The sequence below is a fragment of the Patiria miniata genome, unplaced genomic scaffold (genome assembly GCF_015706575.1).
Source record: "Patiria miniata isolate m_02_andy unplaced genomic scaffold, ASM1570657v1 HiC_scaffold_16, whole genome shotgun sequence".
NCBI lineage: Eukaryota > Metazoa > Echinodermata > Asteroidea > Valvatida > Asterinidae > Patiria > Patiria miniata.
The window spans coordinates 4,493,565-4,515,577 of record NW_024037054.1 but is presented as its reverse complement, the minus strand read 5'-3'; the positions used below and the strand labels follow the sequence as shown (position 1 = coordinate 4,515,577).

The 22,013-nt window shown below is 39.2% G+C and overlaps 1 protein-coding gene across 1 annotated transcript in view; it reads left to right on the top strand.

Annotated features, from left to right (window-relative positions):
* Nucleotides 1-22,013, top strand: part of LOC119722722 (phospholipase D1-like) — a 49,364-nt gene that overhangs the window by 10,387 nt on the left and 16,964 nt on the right. Inside the window, exons 4-12 of the mRNA XM_038192991.1 lie at nucleotides 1,029-1,137; nucleotides 7,343-7,408; nucleotides 10,446-10,504; nucleotides 12,673-12,783; nucleotides 14,909-15,061; nucleotides 16,015-16,158; nucleotides 18,181-18,346; nucleotides 20,177-20,287; nucleotides 21,551-21,751. Of these exons, the coding sequence (XP_038048919.1) occupies nucleotides 1,029-1,137; nucleotides 7,343-7,408; nucleotides 10,446-10,504; nucleotides 12,673-12,783; nucleotides 14,909-15,061; nucleotides 16,015-16,158; nucleotides 18,181-18,346; nucleotides 20,177-20,287; nucleotides 21,551-21,751 (1,120 nt within the window). The remainder of the gene's footprint in view (nucleotides 1-1,028; nucleotides 1,138-7,342; nucleotides 7,409-10,445; nucleotides 10,505-12,672; nucleotides 12,784-14,908; nucleotides 15,062-16,014; nucleotides 16,159-18,180; nucleotides 18,347-20,176; nucleotides 20,288-21,550; nucleotides 21,752-22,013) is intronic.

Genomic DNA, 22,013 nt, shown 5'->3' with positions numbered 1-22,013 from the left:
TCTCGGGGTTGACCAGGGTTGATGCAGGGTTGAAAACATGTATCTTTTCACACTGGAAGAATTTCAACCCTGCGTCAACCCGAGATTGATTTCGTCCCGGGTTGAACTCAACCCTGCTCCAGACAAGGGTTGAGATTTTCAACCCGGGTTGAAAGTCTCGCCAGGGTTCAAAACAGTAGTTACTGAGCATGATAAGCTTGATTTGCATGAAACAAGTGTGAAACGATGGGGGGGGGGGGGGGGGGGGTTGAATGCGGGGTTTCAAAAATCAAGAACTCAACCTGGGGTGGCACTGGGTTTACCCAGGGTTGAGTTGGGTTGAGAGGCTCTAGTGTGAAAAGGGCTATAGAGCTATATTAAATTGAATTACTACTGGTAGAGTGCGGACTCCATGTGCACAAACCTATGGAAAACCCAAAATTTGTACGGCTATTTGCATATCTGCGTTTGTATTCTATACAGATGTGTTATCGAAGCCGATACGCCCAGAACCGAAACGCACAATCAGTAAATGAGCGTTTCATTTTGCTCGGCACATGCATGTACAATGCAAGCGCGTGTGCGTATCCCCTGCAGAGGATTTTTGCCAAGACGTTTTTAACAGTTGTTTGTGTATGTTGTACTTGTACGTTTGCATTTAGAATACACTTTCAAAATTCACTCCATCACATTTCATTATGTTCTACAAACACGCACATTAATTCCAAATGTCTGCGTGCAGGACGGCTTCAAAGCGTCTCTGCGCGTAAGAATAAGGAGTTAGTGCTCTAGTAATTTAATATCTACATGTATCTCTGTGGTTGCAACTTGTACAAAGAATTCAAACCCCTCATTGAATATGAACGTATTGTGCATGTTTGAATGTCACAATTTGATATTGACAACTGATTGAAGCCTTTCCGCTTTTGAAACAAGAAAGATACATAATGCAGAAACGAATTTGCAGTTAATGAAATTGTAAAATCCCACACCTGTCTTTATTGTTTCATTACATTAGTTGCTCCATGTATTTCTCTTTCTCCCTACAGCCACCTTCAAAGGCGACGAACATTCAGGGCCCACCGCGATAAGGATTTGGCGCATTTCCCAAGGACGCCAGATGCTTTTGTGAGAGCTCAGCAATTACCCAAGAGAATGGTGAGCCCTAGTATATATTACATTCATGACATCTGAAGATTGCCTCTTGAAAATGTGTAAATTAGCCTGGATAAATCATACAGCTGTCGGAGGAACGTATGGCTGTGCATTTTATCGAATAAGTTAGTAATCCATCATTCCAAATTGGAATTGATTGAAAATTCAATATTAGATTTTACATTGCACCTACATGTACATGTGCCAGCTTGTTAAAACTAGCTGACAATCAGGATTTGCATGCGCCTGCACTCGTTTTATAGTGTTACCCCCCTATGCAAACATACGCTTTGTGCAAAATTGCCCTTTCAGTCAAAATCAGTCAAGTGACTGTTTTAGCAGTTCAGAGCTCCGAACCTACATGTACATAAAGCAGGATTGACTGGCTGTGACTGTTTATGTAACCTGATACAGCTGTGCATTGACTGTAGTGAATGATAAGCCAGCTGTGCCTACCACTTGCCTGCTTTTGTCTGTTGACTGAATTTGACTGGTCACGGTGCTCGCGTGAAACATGATCTGACTGTTGGTGACTAGCCTGTGTAAAAGGCATGGCAGGGGAAGAGGATTGATTTTTTGACTTTTGACTGTCTTTGACTGTTCAGATAGCAGGAGGGTTAATATAATGTGAAGAATCTGTAGCAGAATGGCTGATATTTGACTGATTTTAAAGGAGAAATTTGAGCTAATTTTCCTCACGGAAGCCATCAAATCATGCGCCAAAGTGGCTTTTAACAAAAGTGTGGCATTTGACATACAATAAAACCACGCAACTTATGCGTTAACCAAAAAAACATCATGGATGGTTTTCTCTACCATTTCCAGATCGGTCACATTTTTCAAATATTTGAATCGAAAAAAAAATGCTATCCCGTATTCAGTTGACGATCAAATAGAGCCCAAGAAGAACAACGGAGAACCCATACACACATCTGTCCATAACTTAGGCCATTCATAGGATTTACGTAACATATTTCTTGAGCAGTTGCACACTAAACATTCTATCGAGTTTTGTAATGAAATTACGAAATGATCCATTTTGTAATGAATTGACGGCATAAGTTATGCCATAACTTGTTACGTTTAGTTATGGACTTACGCACTGTGAAACGTTGGTGAAAAGTGTCGTAACTGAAATGTTGTGTAATGTGAAATGTTACAAACATTATGCACTAAAAGTTGGCGTAAGTGGAGTTACGACATTACATCAAGTTTTGTGAAATTGGCTGTAGATGCTATAACTTCACATGGTATTCAGGATCTATGTAGTACAAAGAATGTTCCAATAGTTTCCTGCGCTGTGTTCAGATGTTGAATGTTCAGGAAACGTCCCTTAGAATAGTGTCCAGGGAATTTTCAGCTGACTGTTTTAATCCAGAAAGTTGTGTCGTTGTGTCTGATGCTAAAATTGATCGAAACAGCTAGGACTATCACTCCTAGGCATTTCACATTTTGGCTAGCATCTGTGAACGCTAAGAGAAGTGCCTTTGCAATCAACGAAATTGGGTACTTTGCAGCACCAGTAAAATTATGCGCTGCTCGGAAGGACGCGCGTGACTAATAACTTGATTATTCTCTGGTGGACAATGAGAGAAGTAGTTTCATTTATATTATTTTTTTGTTGGTTTGGAAGTGCTTTTTGCCGCTTGCCAGGCACCATCTGAAACTCAGCAGTTTGATTGCCTATCGTGAGAATTGCTCGTTTCTGTAATGGACCAGTCTGTCTGGCGCTGCTTGGCTTGTTACAAAATTTCTGCTCCAGTTACCAGAATCGACTTTTGCCCATTGCATAACACACACAGTCATCTAGTCTGTTGAATACATTATGTACATATGGATACACACATGTACCTGCACAGGCTCCGGTAGCCTTAATTTTGAGGCTGGATTGAAACGAAATGGTGGATTTTGACTGTACAGTGTACTTACATGTATATATGGAATGCGTTTATTTATATATTTTTTTAACCCTAACTCCCTAGGTCTTTTTGCTAGGAACCATCCTCAATCCTCCAAAATCCTCCAAAATGTTACATTAGCGCCTAAATTCTTCAAACTTTTTAGACAGTCCTGCCTCAAAATGCATTCATCCTCAATCCTCCAAAATCCTCCTCATCCAAAAACGTTGCACTTATGTTCAAATGAAGGGTACCCAGCCCCCTCAATCCTTCAAAATCGTCAGACAGTCCTGCCTCAAAATACCATTCAGCCTCAATCCTCCAAAATCCTTTTCTGAAAAAATACCATTCAGCCTCAATCCTCCAAAATCCTCAAAAATCACAAGGAGGATTTTTGAGGATTGAGGAGGGTTAGGGTTAGAGAGAAAAGTGTATACAAGACACTGATCATGTTGGCCAGAATTGAATTCCCAGTTTATTTTGTTTATTTTTCATATGTGCATACATACATTTCCAATGCAGTGATGTACATGTAGTCATCATACCGGTACATGTGCATGTACGATTAACAGATATTTAGAAATTCTACTTTCATGACTTTACTTACTGTATTTGTAATTCTTTAACTTCTTCGGAAACGTCTCATGCAATCTCATTTTAACCTATAACACATCCCTGTCTATGCACCTACAAAGTTTCAACCCAATCGGACTTGTACTTCAGAAGATATAGGGCTTTGAAAATGCACCTGTAATGTAACGTCACATGACCATCTTTAAGTGGTGGTCTAAGTGTCTACCAAGTTTGAAGTCGATCGGACTTGCGAAAGTGCAAAAATGTATAAAAGAAAAAGTGTATGAAAATCCTATGGATAAGAGTCTGATAAAGAAGGGGGGGGGAGATTTTAACCAAAACATGAGCTGTTTCACCGGAATTGCTGAAACAGTTTAAAATGTTTCATTACATGGACATGTTTACATAGTATACAGGGTGAGTAAAAAAAAAAGCAGAACCCAAACCCCCCAAAAATATATTTCATATTTAAAAATTATGTAGCACCAAAAATAATAATGACTGGAAAGCCAATTTCATACACTACTTTTAGATGGAAAAAAAAAGTATGAAATCGCTCAATCCGTTCAAAGAATATCACCATTTAAATGCAATGACCCTAAAACAAACAGTTTATTGTGTATTCTAATTGTTTGGAACAACAAAGCAAATGACACAGAATACTTATTTCAACAACTGTCAACAACTGTAGAACACAATATCTTTATTAACAACCCTGGTAAGGCAAATAATATGATTTATAAAATCCACTTTGTTTTAAAAAAGGCGGGCCTTCAATAGGACTTTGTTGAATATTGTTAACTTTTAAACTGAGGTTTTATCGCTGGTGATGTTTGTAGACAAATGTGACGACGATTCTTGAAATCGCATTTTTTGAACGAGACAGGTTTTATGGTCATTGTGTTGAAATGGTGATATTCTTTGAACGGATTGAGCAATTTCAGTTATTTTTTCATATAAAAGTAGCTTATGAAATTGGCTTTCCAGTCATTGTTATTTTTGGTGCTACATGTTTTTTTTAAATATGAAATATCATTGTTGGGGTTAGGGTTCCGCTTTTTTTGGACTCACCCTGTGGTATACGCATGCATGATTGCTGTATTTTTTTGTACAATGTGCAGAGTGGTGAGTTTCGTTCTCGGCTTTTCTTTGTACGTTGTACATGTACATGTACCAGTAGGGCCCTACCGTATAATAAACTCAATCTATAGTCACCTTCTATAATTAAAATGATTGAGTCCTTGGAAATTGTCAGAGGAAATGGATCTCCAAACTTGAGTTGCTCTAACCTTGATAAAACGAACAGTAAACACGGAATAGATATAGAGAGATATGCACTAGCGGAGCTCAGCAATATACTGCAGCTACACAGTACACGCTATTGTCATGTATGTATGTACATGTGGAACAAAAAGGGTCTGTAATTATAGCAAACCGTTTCTGGCCGTAGTTTCTCGGTGCAATTAATAATGGGTTGAGTATCGGGAGGAAATTTAACAAAGGACGATTGCCACTGACACAGATACCGAGAATGAAACTATATTTATATTCAATTCACGCTTGACATGCAGCTCTGAAGCAATAGAGCTAAATGCATTGTAGGTATCTCAGGGGGTGGACTTTTTTTATTTTATTATTATTATTATTATTTATTTTGGGTAATGAAACCAAGGATTCCTCAAAAGCGCCCTAGGCACTGTAGCTCGCAAGCCTGAAGAAACCTGTAGAGAGGAGACAATGAGAAGAAATTACAGTTTCAGAGGTGGGAGGAAAACCCCAAAGAACATTCTGGGGAAATCCACAGACTCAGGCAGGGACTGAACACCCAATCCACATGTTGACTTAGGTGGGATTCGAACCCGGGTCACAGCGGTGGATGGCGAGGAAAGTACCGCTAGCGCCAACTTAACTTTAATTTAGTAACAGTGAACGCACAAAAGGTTTTTACTCAGGCCTATCCGAGCGATACAAAATCGTTGCACTCTAATTTTTAACGCACAAGAAAATAACCGTTGCACTTGCATTCTTGCCAAAACGGAAAATGTTGGATCCAATTATGTCGTCACCGTTTCCACGAAGGGGCGAATTTCATGAAAATCATCTGTTTTTCGAAAAAAAAATTGTTGTTGTGAAAATGAATAAATATATGAATATCTACAACCTGGTGAGGCTATACTTTCAAAAAATTAATTAAAACCTTAATTAACCTAATTAACGAATGGGCGAATTTGCCACAAGTGCTGTTTTGCGTTTTCACGAAGGGGCAAACTTCTGCACTCTATGGTATTAATAAATTTTCAGTAAATAAATACATTGTAATACAATGACGCGTTATCATCGAAGAGATGAATTTCAGGCGCGCGCAATAAACGTTTTCAGGAAGGGGCGAAGTTCAAGGCACATGCGCAGTGGGGCAGAATCTGCGCATACTGTACAAAAATGCATACTCACTTTAGCGTTTTCACGAAGGGGCGAATTTGCTAATTGGTCGTTTTTTTTGCGTTTTCACGAACAGCCACTTTTCTTATTTGATTAATTCTGCAAAACTAATCACCTATTTTGCTTAAAGTTTGCTACATTTAGGAAGATTAGAATCTCTTCTTTCCTCTGATACCTAAATCTTGCATATTTTATGCATCTTTAAGTTTCAAATTGTCAAATGAAAAAAAAGGACCAACTTTAAACGCGATAATCTCGAATGTTTGTTCAGACAGTGAAATACTAAATTCGCCTCTTCGTGAAAACAGTGACGATGTATACAGTTGACTAAGAAATATACAAAGGTACAATGTTCAATCGCAGGGTCAAAAATGGCCAGCAAAGGATTCAAGTAATTGGCTTGTGAGATTTTTTTGTCAGAAATGTCCCATAATGTGTATCAAGATGCAACAGGCTGCAACTAGTGGTGTGCATGTACGGGAACAGGGCACCCTATTGAAGTAAAACATGAGTACCAGGTATTAAAAGAAACCCAACCCGAAAATTCAAATCCCGGAAGTTGTCTGAAGAGCTATATAGCTTTGCAGTGTAAACTGAAACTGTCACGAGTGTCATCTGTTGCATGTTAAACACATAAATGTGAAATCTGTTTTGGTTTTCCATGTGTCCCCGCTTTCATTTTGGAAATTGCTAACACATGGCATTCAAACCTTTCTGTTTCATTGTCTGAGAAGTTAAATAATGAAAGGTTTGCGGAAAACACCATGTGCGAATAATTTCTCAACTAAGAGAATGGTTCTGAAAAGAACCAGAGGTATAAACTCAACGTTCCTGAAGACGGTCAGAGCATACTGACCGGAACGTCGAGTTTATACCTCTGGTTCTTTTCAGAACCATTCTCTTAGTTGAGAAATTATTCGCACATGGTGTTTCCGCAAACCTTTCATTATTTAGTATCTCCACCATGCAAAGCCTCTAATCTTTACTTGTCTGAGAAGTTACTAAGTAATTTGTAAAGTTGGTTATTGGTACCCGATCCCATAAACTGGAACCGATTTCTGGCATCAGCGGTCGGGTGCTCGGGTGCCTGGTCCCGATGCACACCCCTAGCTGCAACACATAACTAGAAGAAATGAAAGTGTCCTTTCAGTTTTTTAATTCCAGTAAATTGCCATCATCAGTTCATAAATTCCTGCTGTACGCTCTCCAGGATTCAGTATTGACTGTAATAACCTTGATTTTCTGTAAATGAAAACCTCACTGTGGAATGGTTTTCTTTTTCTTTGTTTTAATGACAGCATCAATACGAAATGTACTTGAAGAGCTTAGTGAGCAACCCCCTGTACCGAAACCATCCTCAGACGGTAAGCTCTCTTATTCTGAAAAGTAGATATGGTTTCAAGCCAGACAATCCGAGATTTAAAGCTATAGTCCATCATTTGTAATTTGTGCATTTTGTTCGTTTGAAGCAACAAAAGTGTTCAAAATCTAATGAAGGATACTGAGCAACTAACCTGATGAAGTTTCAGCTAAGCTTCAGCTGTACATTCCGAGAAAAACAGCATTCTAAGATCTCAATTTCAAATCAAAAGTTACTGAATCATGTTTTGAATTGTTTTGAATTGCAGCTATACGCGGCGTCGCGCACTGATCCGACGAATTATAACAACCGCTCGCGCGTGTGCGTCGTTCCAATACTTGTGCGCGCTGCGCTGAATAACAAAACAACTACTAATTTAAATTTTCCTACGGTGCTTCTTAAGAATCACCGTTGGAAATGCCTTCTTTCGTTGATTACTTCAAAATGACAGCTTCCCAGAAAGAATAATTTCACAGGGAGTTTAGTTCCCTTACTATCTTTCAACCAAGTTTGTTTTTCAACAGTAATTACGCCACTTTTCGGATGGCTGCAAATGATGGACTATAGCTTTAAATCTTCAGACTTGAATCCGAGATTTAAGTCTTCAGACTTGAAGGGGATTGCACCATGTACAAAATTATCTTGGGGAGAGAAAAAAAGGAAGGTTTAAGAAAGTCTCAATTTTAACACTTCTTTATTAATTGTCGTTTTTTTTCAGTAGTCATTTTATCAATATTTAAAGGTTAAAGGGCCCATGTAATGTGATTTTGTTAATGTACATGTAGTCCTTGGAAATGCACCTTTGTGGTCCATTTAACCTTATTTTTAATTGTCATTTTGCCATTTTTTTTTAAGGGCATTTTGGTGCCGTTTTGGTTTTTATGCTAATCAAAATTTGCATATTCATGAGCAAAAGGGTGATGTCATTTCAGGCAGAAACCTCAATGTGACAGCTATTTCAGCATCAAAATTTGCCACAATTTTGGATATTTTTGCTATCGTAAAGTTTCTTTTCTTTGGTGATATATTGTTGTCTCAGTACATGACATTAGGCCAATGAACAAAGTTTCCCACACATGTTTTCAATGACAACTTTTGCGTTCACAATTTGAACTCAAAACCCCTATACTGAACAGTGTTTTCCTGAAATGACATCATAGCAAAAATGCCCTCATTTGTCAAGGAAAGCATGGAAAATTTGGAATGTTTAAAAAAGTGCACTTTTCAATACAGTTAACCAAAAATGGATGTTAGATAGTTTTCATACATTTAAGAGGAGTAGAAAGTTGCACAAAATATGAGCCCAAGTAAAATTCATGTCATTGGCCCTTTGAACCGAAAGATTCACTGGGGAGAATAATGTTCTGATGCTCAATGGACTGAGCTACTTAGCTAGCCTGAAATTGGCCCAGGCATTTCATTCGTGGAGTGCTAGTCAATTGCCATAAAACTGTATGTGCTGGTTGGCAAGGGATCATGCCAAAAGTCACATAATTGCTATCAATACTTGGCGATGTTTTTAAACTTTGGAACAAGATGGCAATCAGGGATTATAGCTTCCTCGTAAAAATCTTTAAATGAACCACATTGGGAAACTGACTGAGTATGGTTGTACAGGCTGAGTCAAAAACAGCGAAACCCAAATATCGGGACTTCTGTTTTAGTGAAGTTCTGCATGTAACACTTTGAAAATCTAGGATATAAAAGCCCAATTCATCAGCTTTCTTTTAGAACAAGAATCATTCAAATCGCTTACGTACTTTTGAAGCTCCGGAATTTTAAACACAACCACCGTTTTAAAGTTCTGTGCACGGATCACAAAAAGGTGTGTGTTCTTTCAGCAAAACGAAACAATTCACACACATCCCTATGTGATTTGTTTCCGTTTTGCTGAAGAACGCTTACCTTCTGTTGATCCGTGGACAGAACTATAAAACGGTGGTTGTGTTTAAAATTCCGTAACTTCAAAAGTAGTTGAGTGATTTGAATGATTCTTGCACCAAAAGAAAGCTTATGAATTGGGCTTTCATATCCTAGATTTTGAAAGTGCTACATGCAGAACTTCACTAAAACAATGGTCCCGACATTTGGGTTTCTTTTTTTTTACTCACCCTGTATACTTCCCAAAAAATCATTGTGAATGTAACATTTATCTGTAAATGTCACTTCAAAAACGTGCTATCTCCCTCAATTGTACGTTTTGTACTGTTGGATGTTATACACGTAAATGGCAGAAATTTAAATTCTGTAACGGACTGACAACTTTGCAGATTTCATTTGATTTTGTACAATTTTTTGTCGTCAGTAATTGACCTGGTCGACCATGATATAGGTTCTCCTGGCTATTTTAAAACACTTTTCGTTCAAATTCACCAACTCTAACATTCAATTTCGTCTGAGAAAAGTTTCACATGCTTTTAACCATTTACCATTCAATTTCAAAGTTTGGTCACCCTCTTTAGCCACCGGGTCGAGAGTAGTCGTCATTGCAGATCAAATTTGTCTAAGCTGTTGCCGAATGGCAGCATTCAGAGATCGAAATTGTCTTACATTTGTATATCAATCAATTGGACGTATTGATTTCTGAATAACATGGTTTGGTGTAGACGAGACGAAATCGAATGCTCCGGGACGAAAACGTGTGCTAGTTGATTGAATTTGCTTGAACTGAATTTGACATTGTCTGACAAAAGACAAAATTAAACATTGGAAGTGCACTAAATCGATGTTGATGTACGAATTTTGAATATTAAAATTGTGAATTCGAATGAGAAACATTTTAAAATAGCCGGGAAAACCTATATTATTAATAACTTAAAGATATTTTTTTGTCCTATTACCATTTTAAAATTAACAACTGCATTACAATTCGGTCAGTTCATGAATTTAGTTGACTCTCATTCATTTCCCCAATACCTTTGAGAACAACTAAATAGTCTTTTAGTCATAACTCCTTCAATGTCTTTCAGCCATAATTTGTTTTTAAAGTACATCACAGTTTAGTTTCAAAGCATTTGTTTTGTTTTCGTTTTTTTTTTCAGCTTGAGTTCTTGGAAGTTAGCCACCTTTCATTTGTTGACGAACTGGGAGCAAAAGGAAAGTAAGTTTCACAACTGCTGGCGTTTCATTTGTGTTTTGTTGTTGTATCGAAGACCGTTCAAGGTTTACTGTTTTCACAGGTGGCCATCATGATATGTTTGTTGAAACAATGTGCATGCAATATTGAGACTAACTTCCTTATTCGTTTATTGCTCATCGACACTTATTACAGCTATTTTCTTTCTTTCCTAAAGTGTTCTCACTTTCTGTATACAGGGTGAGTCAGCATGATCTGGACCCATGTTTATTAATTTTTTTGTGGCAAATTGAGTATATTGAGAAAAAAACGAGTGTTTCATATGAATGGTTATTACCTTGTCTGCCACAGGAATTTTGAATTTTTCAAATTTAGTGGCTGTGGTGAGGAGTTATGCCATTTTCATTGAAGTGGCTCATTTTCCAGTCTGCACACGGAATTGGTTTTGTCCTTTTTTTATGGGTCAATAACTTCAAGTGAGTGAATCACCATTTGTTGTTACGCTGCTGCACATCAGTATGTGATTTCAATGAATTTGCTGAACCATGGAAATTGGGTCAGTTTTTTTTTTTATTAGCGTGTGTTTTTTGCTAGCATTTTTCTCCAAAATGGTACAATGGATATACATGTACGTGAAACTTTCACCAAATATGTCCAACATACAAGCCTAGAACATATCTCATTTGCACTTGTTTCGATAATTGCTACATATTTTTAATATTTTTGTTGATTGGGGTCACGATCATTCTGACTCGCCCCGTATGCTAAGTGTCATTATGTCAGTTTATGCCTGATTAGTGCAATTAAACTTTTCTAAATGTTTACAGTACAAGTTTTATGAATTAAATAAGGCAGAAAAATTCACTTTGTTAGTTCTACACTCCATACTTTTCTGTGTTTCTGTGTCATACAGGGTGAGTCAGAATGATCTGGACCCAATTTAAAGAAAATATTACAAATATGTAGCAATTAACAAAACAAGTGCAAATGAGATATGTTATAGGCTGGTATTTTGGACATATTTGGTGAAAGTTTTATGTACATCCATTGTACCATTTTGAAGAAAACTGCTAGCAGAGAACACACACTAAAAACACTCTGACCACGGTTCCATGGTTCAACAAATTTATTGAAATCGCGTACTGATGTGAAGCAGTGTAATAACAAATGGTGACTGACTCACTTGAAGTTATTGACGCATTTAAAGAAAGGCAAAACCAATTTCGTGTGCAGACTGGAAAATGAGCCACTTCAATGAAAATGGCATAACTCCTCACCACAGCCACTAATTTGAAAAATTCAAAATTCCTGTGGAAGACAAGTGTATAATAACCATTCATATTGCCAAACAAAAAAATGGTGAACTTGGGTCCAGATTATTCTGACTGACCTTGTATATAAATTAAAATCTGGTAGTTATATTTTATGGGAAACTTAGGGGTTTCGTTTTTGGTCAATTTTCTGGGGCAGACATATACAAAATAGATGCGCAGGCGCATCGATCACGACAAAGCCAGTTTTCAGATAACTTTCGTTAAGAGTGCATTTACTGACGACGGCATGGCATTTGGCCAATTTTTGGTGACACATTTTTTGTCCATTTTCAGGGACATACAGACAGACCAACCGACCGACCACCAAGTGACATATACAGCCTGTCTCCAAAAAAAATGGTACAATCAGAAAAAAAATTGGTTAAATATGAAATTTCAAAATAAGTCATTCTTACTTGGCATAATATAAAAGAACTAAGACTGGGCTTTCCAATAGTGTTTGTTTGATCTTATTTGCTTTTGTCAATTCAGAGATATAATCAATTTCGTGCGATACACCAAAATTGATTTTGTGCCACTTTTATGCATGGGCAGAGTTGTTTTGAGTACTGTGCCATGCTGTCTTGAAGCTCACAAAAGATTGCAACTTGGCAAAAGAAACAAACTTGATTTTTGTGTTCCGCAGTAAACTGGAGTTATCTCTGGATTGACAAAAGCAAATGAGATGAAACAAAAAGTATTGGAAAGCCTGGTCTTTTTTCTTTAATGTGATGCTCAAAACGACTTACTTATGTTGAGATTTAATATAGAAAAAAAATTGTTTTCGATTTGATTTGAGACAGGCTGTAGAAGCTCCTACCAGAGCTTAAAAAGTAGGAGTGTCATAAGAAGTAATCGTATTTTATTCATGATTAACAGGGAAGGTTGGATACAGAAGAGGTCAGGAGGTCACCGAGTGCCCATCACCAGGTGTTGCCCTTGTCTGGTGTGTACAGACTGCACCAAGGTTGCAGCTCATTACAGTAAAAGGTACATGTGTGGTACAATTCAACTATAAAGTACAATTACAATTTTTGTGTTGAGTAGCTGTTATCCTGGAAAGCAAAAACATGACGAATACACTGGATTTCTTGAGTTTGAATGTTGAGAATATTTTAAAGGGAATATACAACATTTGCAAACATCGAAAAATAAAACTACCAAGTTTTTACGAAATACCTTACTAGGATGTTGGTAAATGACAGTCTAAAGCATCCTGTAAAATTATGGCACCTGGTGTGAAGTCATTTTCAAGAAAAGTGGTATTTTTGAATACATTTCCAAAGATGGTCAGCCGACCACCGTTGGAAAAACCTATTTTTCAACTACTGCTCAAACTTTACACTTTTTTCAGTCCAAATTTTGTTTGCTATTGGTAAGATGTTCATGAACGGGTGTAGGCCAGCTAGACTGGTTCTCTTACCTTACAATTTTCTGGCATCTATAAATTGATCCATTTTATCTTTAGTGGAGTCAAGGAACCAGACTACTTGAACATTTTTGTTTTCTTGGTTTTTCCAGCATTTTCGAACACAAAACTTCAAACATGTCAGTGTAACAATATTTGATCTATTATACTAATCCCTCAAATAGTTCATTTCTGAAAATTACAGCAAAAGCCAATGATGTACATTCACTTTAACTCCCTAAACTCATTCACATGTTCATGCACATACCGTTTATAAAGTTCTTGGAGAAGAAGAGTTCAACCCATAGAGCTGTATTAAATTACTAGAGCGCTAACTCCTCATTCTTGCGCGTGGAGACGCTTTGAAGCCGCTCTGGGCGCAGACATTTTGAATTCATGTGCGTGTTTGTAGAACACAATCAAAATAGATGGATTGAATTTTAAAAGTGTACTCTAAATGCAACGCGCAAGTAGAAGATACGCAAACAACTTAAAGCGCGTCATGATGGTTCAAAACACGTCACGGCGAAAAGCATCTGCAGCGGAGGGACGCGCAGACGTTGCGCTTTTTGCGTAGAGCAAAATGAAAGGCTCATTTGCTGATCGTGCGTTTCGGTTTTGGGCGTGTCGGCTTCGATGACGCACCGGTATGGAATACAAACGCAGATATGCAAATAGCCGTACAAAAGCCGTACAAAATTTCGAGTTTTCCATAGGTTTGTGCACAAACATGGATGCGCCCATCAGGCGTTACTTTGTACACAGAGTTAGCGCTCTAGTAATTTAATATAGCTCTATGGTTCAACCACAGAGTAACGAGCTTAAAGAGCTTGTTTTTCCTTTGGGTTGCAGAGAAGAAATAGAAGAGTTCGAAGAGTTGGTTGTCGAAAAATTTGCAAAAGTGTTTTAATGAGGCTCATTTTTTACTCCTTCCGAAAGGCCACTTGGGGGGAAATTCTTTTCAACTACGGTATTTCAGATTGGCTAGAAAGTTGGTACAGTAGAATTAGTTGTAGGGGTCACGTAATGTTATACAAATATTGAGTGGCTCAGAGTGAAATGGGAGGAATATTATCGCAAGGTAAAATCTGGACTTAACGAGGCGAAGCCTTGTGAACTGGAAAAGTCCAGATTTTATCGAGCAATAATATTCCTCCCATTTCACAATTTAAAGCCACTCAATATTTGTTTTATATAACTGACATAAAGATCCTTGTCATTTGATATACTTGCACTTTTATTTCACTTCAAAATTGATGGGAAATGTATTTCTCTCTTCCAAACCACCCCTTCACGAAAATGTTTGAACCCACTCTTTTAGCGCTGGCTCTTTGGAACAATACGCGCTACGCGCAACGCTGAATGCGCACACCAGCATGCATTTGCACACAAATACCGCGTCATGGAACAAGAATGATCCTAACTGTTCAATAGTATTTCCCATTCTGTATAGGCCGATAGTACTTCTTGAGACCCGGCATGAATGGGAGTAATAACGAATGTCACGTGATGTGAGTTCCACCAATCATATGACAAGGATATGTATGTTGGTTATATAAAAAAGAATAATCCACTTTCGTAAATTGCATAGAGACTTGACTTCTTGCCTTCATGTGTGAAAAAAAAACAGATTGATAAGGCTATAATGTCATGTTCCATTACTTTTTGACAGATATTAGTAATTTGTTTTTTATTTCTTAACTCCAGGTGGTTGGTAACCAAGGATTCCTTTGTTGCCTACGTCAGACCCAGTGATGGTCACCTCCGTGCCGTCATGCTGGCTGATAAGGACTTTGACGCCAAGTGGGGTATCGAGGAAACCAGTTTGAAGACGGGCCTTATCATCTCCAACCAGTACAGGTAGGTGTACAGTCAACTTTGAAGGTTGGGAGTTGCTCATTATGAAAAATGGTCAGGGTTCCCAGGGTCATGGAAAAGTTACGGAAAGTCCTGGAAAAAAATCTTGTCCTGGAAAGTCATGGAAAAGTCCTGGAAAAAAATATTGTCCTGGAAAGTCATGGAAAATTGAAAAAAAAAGCATGGAAAAGTCATGGAAAATTGAAAAAAAAAAAGCATGGAAAAGTCATGGAAAGTCCTGGGAAAAAAAGTTTTCCTGGAAAGTCATGGAAAAGTCCTGGAAAAAAATCTTGTCCTGGAAAGTCATGGAAAATTGAAAAAAAAAAGCATGAAAAAGTCATGGAAAGTCCTGGGAAAAAAAGTTGTCCTGGAAAGTCATGGAAAAGTCCTGGGAAAAAAATCTTGTCCTGGAAAGTCATGGAAAATTGAAAAAAAGGCATGGAAAAGTCATGGAAATCAAGATCATGAAAGGCTTTTTTTTGATGGGCCATTTTAAGGATGGCTGTAAGGGGGTCAGGGGGTCGGGGGTTCGAATCCAGCTACTGGTCATATGAAGTGTCCTTGGGCAAGCCACTTCACCCCCCACTTGCCTCTCTCCACTCAGGAGTATAAATGGGAACCGGTGTAGCATGAATTAAGATTTTATAAAATACGGACTCATTGGTGGTATTGCGCATGCTCATGAATAGATAATTAGGAGAGGGACCAGTCACATGAGAGGGTTTAACCAATAAAAGGGAAAAAGAGTCCGATTTTCATACGAGTCCAGTTTTCATATGACACCAGCATTAGCTGGGGAGTAACCTGTGATGGACTGGCATCCCATCCGGGGGAGAAATAGCAAAAATTCTCAGTCATTTCATGCCGAGGAAACTAGAGATAAACGCCAGTCTGTTGGGCCATATGGTTTGTGACAGACTTTAATTTTGCTCTTATCGTTTCCGTCTCAATCTCAGGAAGCTGTTGGTCAAGTTTGACACAGTGCCCATGGCCAGGCAGTGGATGGTGGAGATTATGGAGATGATCTCAAAGTCGGAGTACACAGACGAACACCGCTTCAACGCATTTGGCCCAGAGAGAACCGACACTTACGGCAGATGGTAACTACAGCCAATCATATTCCCCCCCCCCCCTATACTCAGCTCAAACGCAAAGGGATCATTCTATAACTTTGGGCAACTGCACGTGTGTGTGCATCGTGTCAATACCCAGACACTTGCGCGCACCCATTCACAGATTCGCCAAATTCCAAACCAACCACCAACGGAAATTTCCAAAAATACATCACTTGATGCATCTTTGGAAACGGCCTTCTGTTATTGTTTACTTCAAAATGACAGCATGCCAAAAAGAATAATTTCACAGGGAGTTTAGTACCATTACTATCTTTAAACCAAGCAAGCTTTTGGATAGCTGCAAATGATCTACTCTACCTTTAAGATCTCTTTGATACAGACAATACCGGAATCGGTATACCAAAGGGCAGCTACATAAGTTCTTTAGTTTTCCACTAAAAGTGAAAAAAAAAATTGAAAGGGAAGGCAGGAAGCAAAGGAGAGGAAGTGGTAAGTAAATTCACAAAGAGAGGAAAGTGCTTGATTTCTATGAAGTGTTGAAGTGGCATTGGGTTGGGTGTTGCGGTTAGTCTGCGGTCACAAAATTATTGCCTTTTTAAAAAAAAATTTGGTGGAATTAGTGATATTTTGTTGTTTATAGATAAAACTAGTTTATAGATAAAACAGGGTTCGACCTTAACTTTTTGATCACTAGCCAGCCGGGCTACTGAAACAGACTCTTAACTAGCTTGCGGGCATTTTCACTAGCCCGCATGTTTTTTCTTTTTTAGAGTGTCTCATAAGCAACAATGAGCATACATGTAAAACCTGTATCCTGATTGCTGAGGCAATCTTGTCAGTGTTTTTAATAAACAGATCCAATAATTTAACCCTAAACAGTTAATGAAATTAGACACAAATTGATACAGGTTTGTGTTCTGAATTTAATTATTTATTTCTTCCTGTCCTTTCATCTTTGCCATAGCCCAATAATTTTTGACTCGCCAGCCGGGCTACTTAAGGAATAGTTTGACTAGCCGGCTTGGCTAGTATTTGGCTTGAGGGCTACTGCTAAAGTCGAACCCTGCATTAACATGTACATGTACATGAAGCGTATACTTGTTGATCATTGGCATCTTTTTGATCATTCGTGGTCTGTGGGTAAAGCTGCAGGTTGTGGGTTCGAGTCCTGGCGGGGTCATGGTGCGTGTGCCCTTGAGCAAGGCACTTTGTCACTCATTGCTTCTCTCCACCCAGGAGTAAATGGGTACCTGTGAGGGCAGAGATGGTTATTGTGATTGAATTAGCTTCCTTGCGCCTAACAGGCTGCATCGAGCTGTATACTCCCCAGGGAGCTGAGATGGTATTTGGAATGTTTCATGTGCCCAATGAGCAGGGGTAATAATGATGTAGCGCCTTGAGCACCACTCCTGGTGGATACGTGCGCTTTATAAATATCAGCTATTATTATTATTATTATCTACTGTTCATTAAGCATTGTAATTGAGTAAATCACAAGTCTCTGCAAGCTGTCACAGGCCAATCACAAGTTATCCATTCTTAAGTCGTAAGCTTTTCAAGTGTACTGTGACTGCCTTTGTACTTCAGGGAAGTAGTCAAGTCAATCACAAGTCCATGCAAGTCCTTGTTTGACTTGTGATTGACTTGTGATTGACTTGTGATTGACTTGTGATGGACTTGTGACTGACTTGTGATTGACCTGTGATGGACTTGTGACTGACTTGTGATTGACTTGTGATGACATGTAATTGACTTGTGACTGACTTGTGATGGACATGTGATTGGCTTGTGATTTACTTGTGATTGACTTATGATTGACTCGTGATGGACTTGTGATTGACTTGTGATTGACTTTTGATTGGCCTGTGATTGACTTGTGATTGACTTGTGATGAGTTTATGATTGACTTGTGATTGACTTGTGATTGACATGCAATTGACTTGTGATTGACTTGTTATTGAGTGCGATTAACTTGTGATGAGTTTATGATTGACTTGTGATTGACTTGTGATTGTGATTGACCCAATATCAATTCTGCCCGTGAAGGTTCGTGGATGGGTCCAAGTACTTTGATGCCTTGGCTGATGCGCTAGAGCAGGCCGAGCAAGAGATCTTCATCACGGATTGGTGGCTGAATGCCGAGATCTACCTGAAGAGACCCGCTGTGGAGGGACCCTACTGGCGATTGGATAACATCCTGCACAGGAAAGCGGTACGTAGTAATGATGCGAATAATTTGTGCTTCAGAAATCCACAGAAAAATATCCCCTATCCTAATTGAAACGCTTGTTTTTTTTCTTCAGTTGAAACAATCTCAGGAAATGATATTGACCAACAAGCACAAAACCTTCCTTGCATATCTACTTATTTTACTAAATTTTATTCTCAGGAAGATTCAAAATTTATGGGTTTTTTTGCCGGTTGCAAGTAAAGTCTGTCCGTAGCCAATACCTTTCACCAGGCTGGCATTATTCTTCTGTTTCCTTGGTATGAAAAGACAGGGAATGCAGTATTTCTTTTTCTTGTAGATGGTGAGTTGACCTTGCCGCAATAGATAAGGAGAATATCAAGATGTAAGGACATTCTTGATGGTGCACTTGTTGTGCATAGGCTGATTTAGCAGCTTGTTAGGTACATGTACATGGATGTACGTATATACGTAGCACCCCAGTACTGGTCTAGTTTTAGCACCCTACTTCAGAATGTAGTGTACATGCAGATTGGTTTGAGCATGCGGAAGCCAAAGAAAGTAAGGATTCCTGAAACGTTTGGGTTTTCTGAATTTCGGTACTTCTGAATACCATTCAGGTAACTTTGTGAACAATCTACCTTAAAGCTATAGTTCATCATTTGTAATTTATGCATTTTGTTCGTTTGAAGCAACAAAAGTGTTCAAAATCTAATGAAGGATAGTGAACAACTAACCTGATGAAGTTTCAGCTCAGCTTCAGCTGTATATTCCGAGAAAAACAACATTCTAGGATCTCAATTTCAAATCAAAAGTTGCTGAATCATGTTTTGAATTGTTTTGAATTGCAGCTATACGCGATGTCGCGCACTGATCCGACGAATTATAGCAACTGCGCGCGCCCGTGCGTCGTACCAATGCTTGTGCGGGCTTTGCCGAATAACAAAACGAACTACAAATTTAAATTTCCTACGGTGCGTCTTAGATGCACCGTTGGAAAGACCTTCTTTCGTTGATTACTTCAAAATGACAGCTTCCCAGAAAGAATAATTTCACAGGGAGTTTAGTCCCCTTACTATCTTTCAACCAAATATGTTTTTCAACAATAATTACGCCAGTTACTTTTCGGATGTCTGCAAATGATGGACTATAGCTTTAAGGCCTTTTTACACTAGGCATATCTGGGGTTTGATGAGGGGTTGACGCGGGGTTAAAAAAAACATGCAGCATTTCACACTGCGCCAACCCTGCTTCAAGCTTGAGATTGATTTCGCCCCGGGATAATCTCAACCCTGCTCCTGACCGGGGTTGAGATTTTCAACCCAGGTTAAAACTCTCTCCAGGGTTCAAAACAGTAGTAACCGAGCGAAATATGCTCGGTTTGCATGGAACAAGTGTGAAATGATGCCGGGTTGAACGCGGGGTTGAAAAATTAAAAACACAACCTGGGGTTGGCACTGGGTTTGCCCAGGGTTGAGTTCAACCCGGGTTGAGAGGCTCTAGTGTGAAAAGTCCTTTGGAGGAAATAATCGGGCTAAATTTTGAACAAGCCCCAAATCAAGGTCCCAAATAGACAAGGCACATCTTCGATTGAGTATACGTGTTCTACATAACCCCCCCCCCCCCCCCCCCCCCCCGAGGATCGACACACAAAGGGAGAACAACAGATCCTTTCAGTCCTCGGGAGTTGGGTCTTTCATTTGAAACGGTCCTCTGTAGTAAGTTTGTGTGCTTAGTCTATGGAGAGTGTTATATTACGGGGACAAAGGGAAACACAAAGCATTGTCCTCGAGAGTAAAGTAAAACAAGAGTGGGTGTATAAATGTGTGCACATTTTTCATTGCTTTATAACAGGCACAAGGTGTCAAGATCTTTGTGCTGCTGTACAAGGAGGTAGATGTTGCCATCGAGTTGGGAAGTAGTCACACCAAGCACGTACTCATGGGCCTGCATCCCAACATCAAGGTACATGCAGACAAATTAGATTACCTATGGTTGCAGACCAGTAAATAGACTCCCATAGGGTTGCAGACCAGTAAATAGACTCCCATAGACCTCAGTGATAATTACGCGCACTTCCCGAAATTATTTGAAAAAATACTTACAACTCTCCAAGGTGTTTGAGACACCCATCAAATAAAAGCTTATTTCATCATTTTCTTTTCAAATTTGGAGGGGTTAACCAATGACTTTTAGAAGAAGATGCCATACCAAGATGATCCCCCTAAAAGTAGTCCTGAAGCCCATCGCCATTTTGAAGAAAAAAAATTCTCGCAAAATCTTGGATAGCATCTCTGACTCTCCTCAGTCTCCTGACGATGACTAGAGCAGGCTAGTTGAAACGTTGAGACCAAAGACAAGTTCTTTTAGAACTGAAAGCAGGACTGTTCTTATCAGAACTAAAACTACTTGGCGAAAGTTGATAATAAACAGGACAAGTTCTTATCAGAACTAAATATCTACTGAGCGACAGTAGTTATTACTACACCTCATAGATATTCATGATCAAATTGGAGTGCGTCATTGGCCGATTTCGCCGCGCGTCCGGGAAGTAAAAATGATACGTGCCTAGGTGACGTCATCCCGGTGACTATCCAGCTCGCTGCCGTGCTGTAGTTCTTTCTGGTAGTACCAAAAATTCCCGCTGGAACCCGCCTCGTAGAACATGTAGTCTGTGGCATGAAATCTTTACGGAACCAGTCTGTTGTTGTAGTGTTTGTACTAACTACTGTAGTAAAGACAAATTAAAGAGTGTTGGCACAAGACTATTTCATTGACTGACAAAGAACTTGAATATCTTGTAGAAGTTGTACAGAAAAAGATGCAAAATCTACGAAGGCCGTTATCGACAAGGCAGTGAGGCCACTAAAAAGGCAGTGAGGCTACTAAATATTTATGAGCTGTAGTAAAACAAATACAGCATGGTTTATTTCTGGAACGCAGTTGGAATTATTTGTCCCTCGGTGTAGGTCAGCTTGACTACCTCCCTCCACTTCGCGTCGGGAGGTAGTCAAGCTGACCTACACCTCGGGACCAGTAATTCCAACTACTTCCCCTCAAACCATGCTGTATTTGTATATTACCACATGGTGTTACCGCAAACGAAACGATACTGATACTCCACCATGCAAAGCCCAAAATCTTATAAGGTACTGGTTACCACATGAGGTACTGAGAAAGCTTGACCATACTTTACTGTAATTCTTTTTCTTTTTATCCAAATTCTAGGTGATGCGGCATCCAGACCACAACCCCGGCCAAGTCATCCTGTGGGCCCACCACGAGAAGCTGGTGGCGGTGGACCAGAAAGTGGCCTTCGTGGGCGGCCTGGACATCTGCTACGGCCGCTGGGATGACTTCAAACATCGCCTGACCGATGTGGGCTCAGCTCTGGTGGCCAATAGGAATGCGTCGCTGCAGCGGCAGCAGGTGATTGGTCAATTTCTTGCCATTTGAAATCGGGAGGGAAAGATGAATTAAGCTTAAAATGAAAGCCGTTACGAGTCGAAATGTCTTCAAATTTTAAGATTTTAACCAGTTCGCGTCGGAGGCGTGATAACACGCACTGGCTGTTTTTATACACAGGCACAGCTGACGGGTTAAGACGTCAAGATAGCCTTGACACGCTAACCACTGGTGCCTTTTGTACACACACAAAAAGTCTGTGAAGTCTGTGGAGGTGGACTGTGTG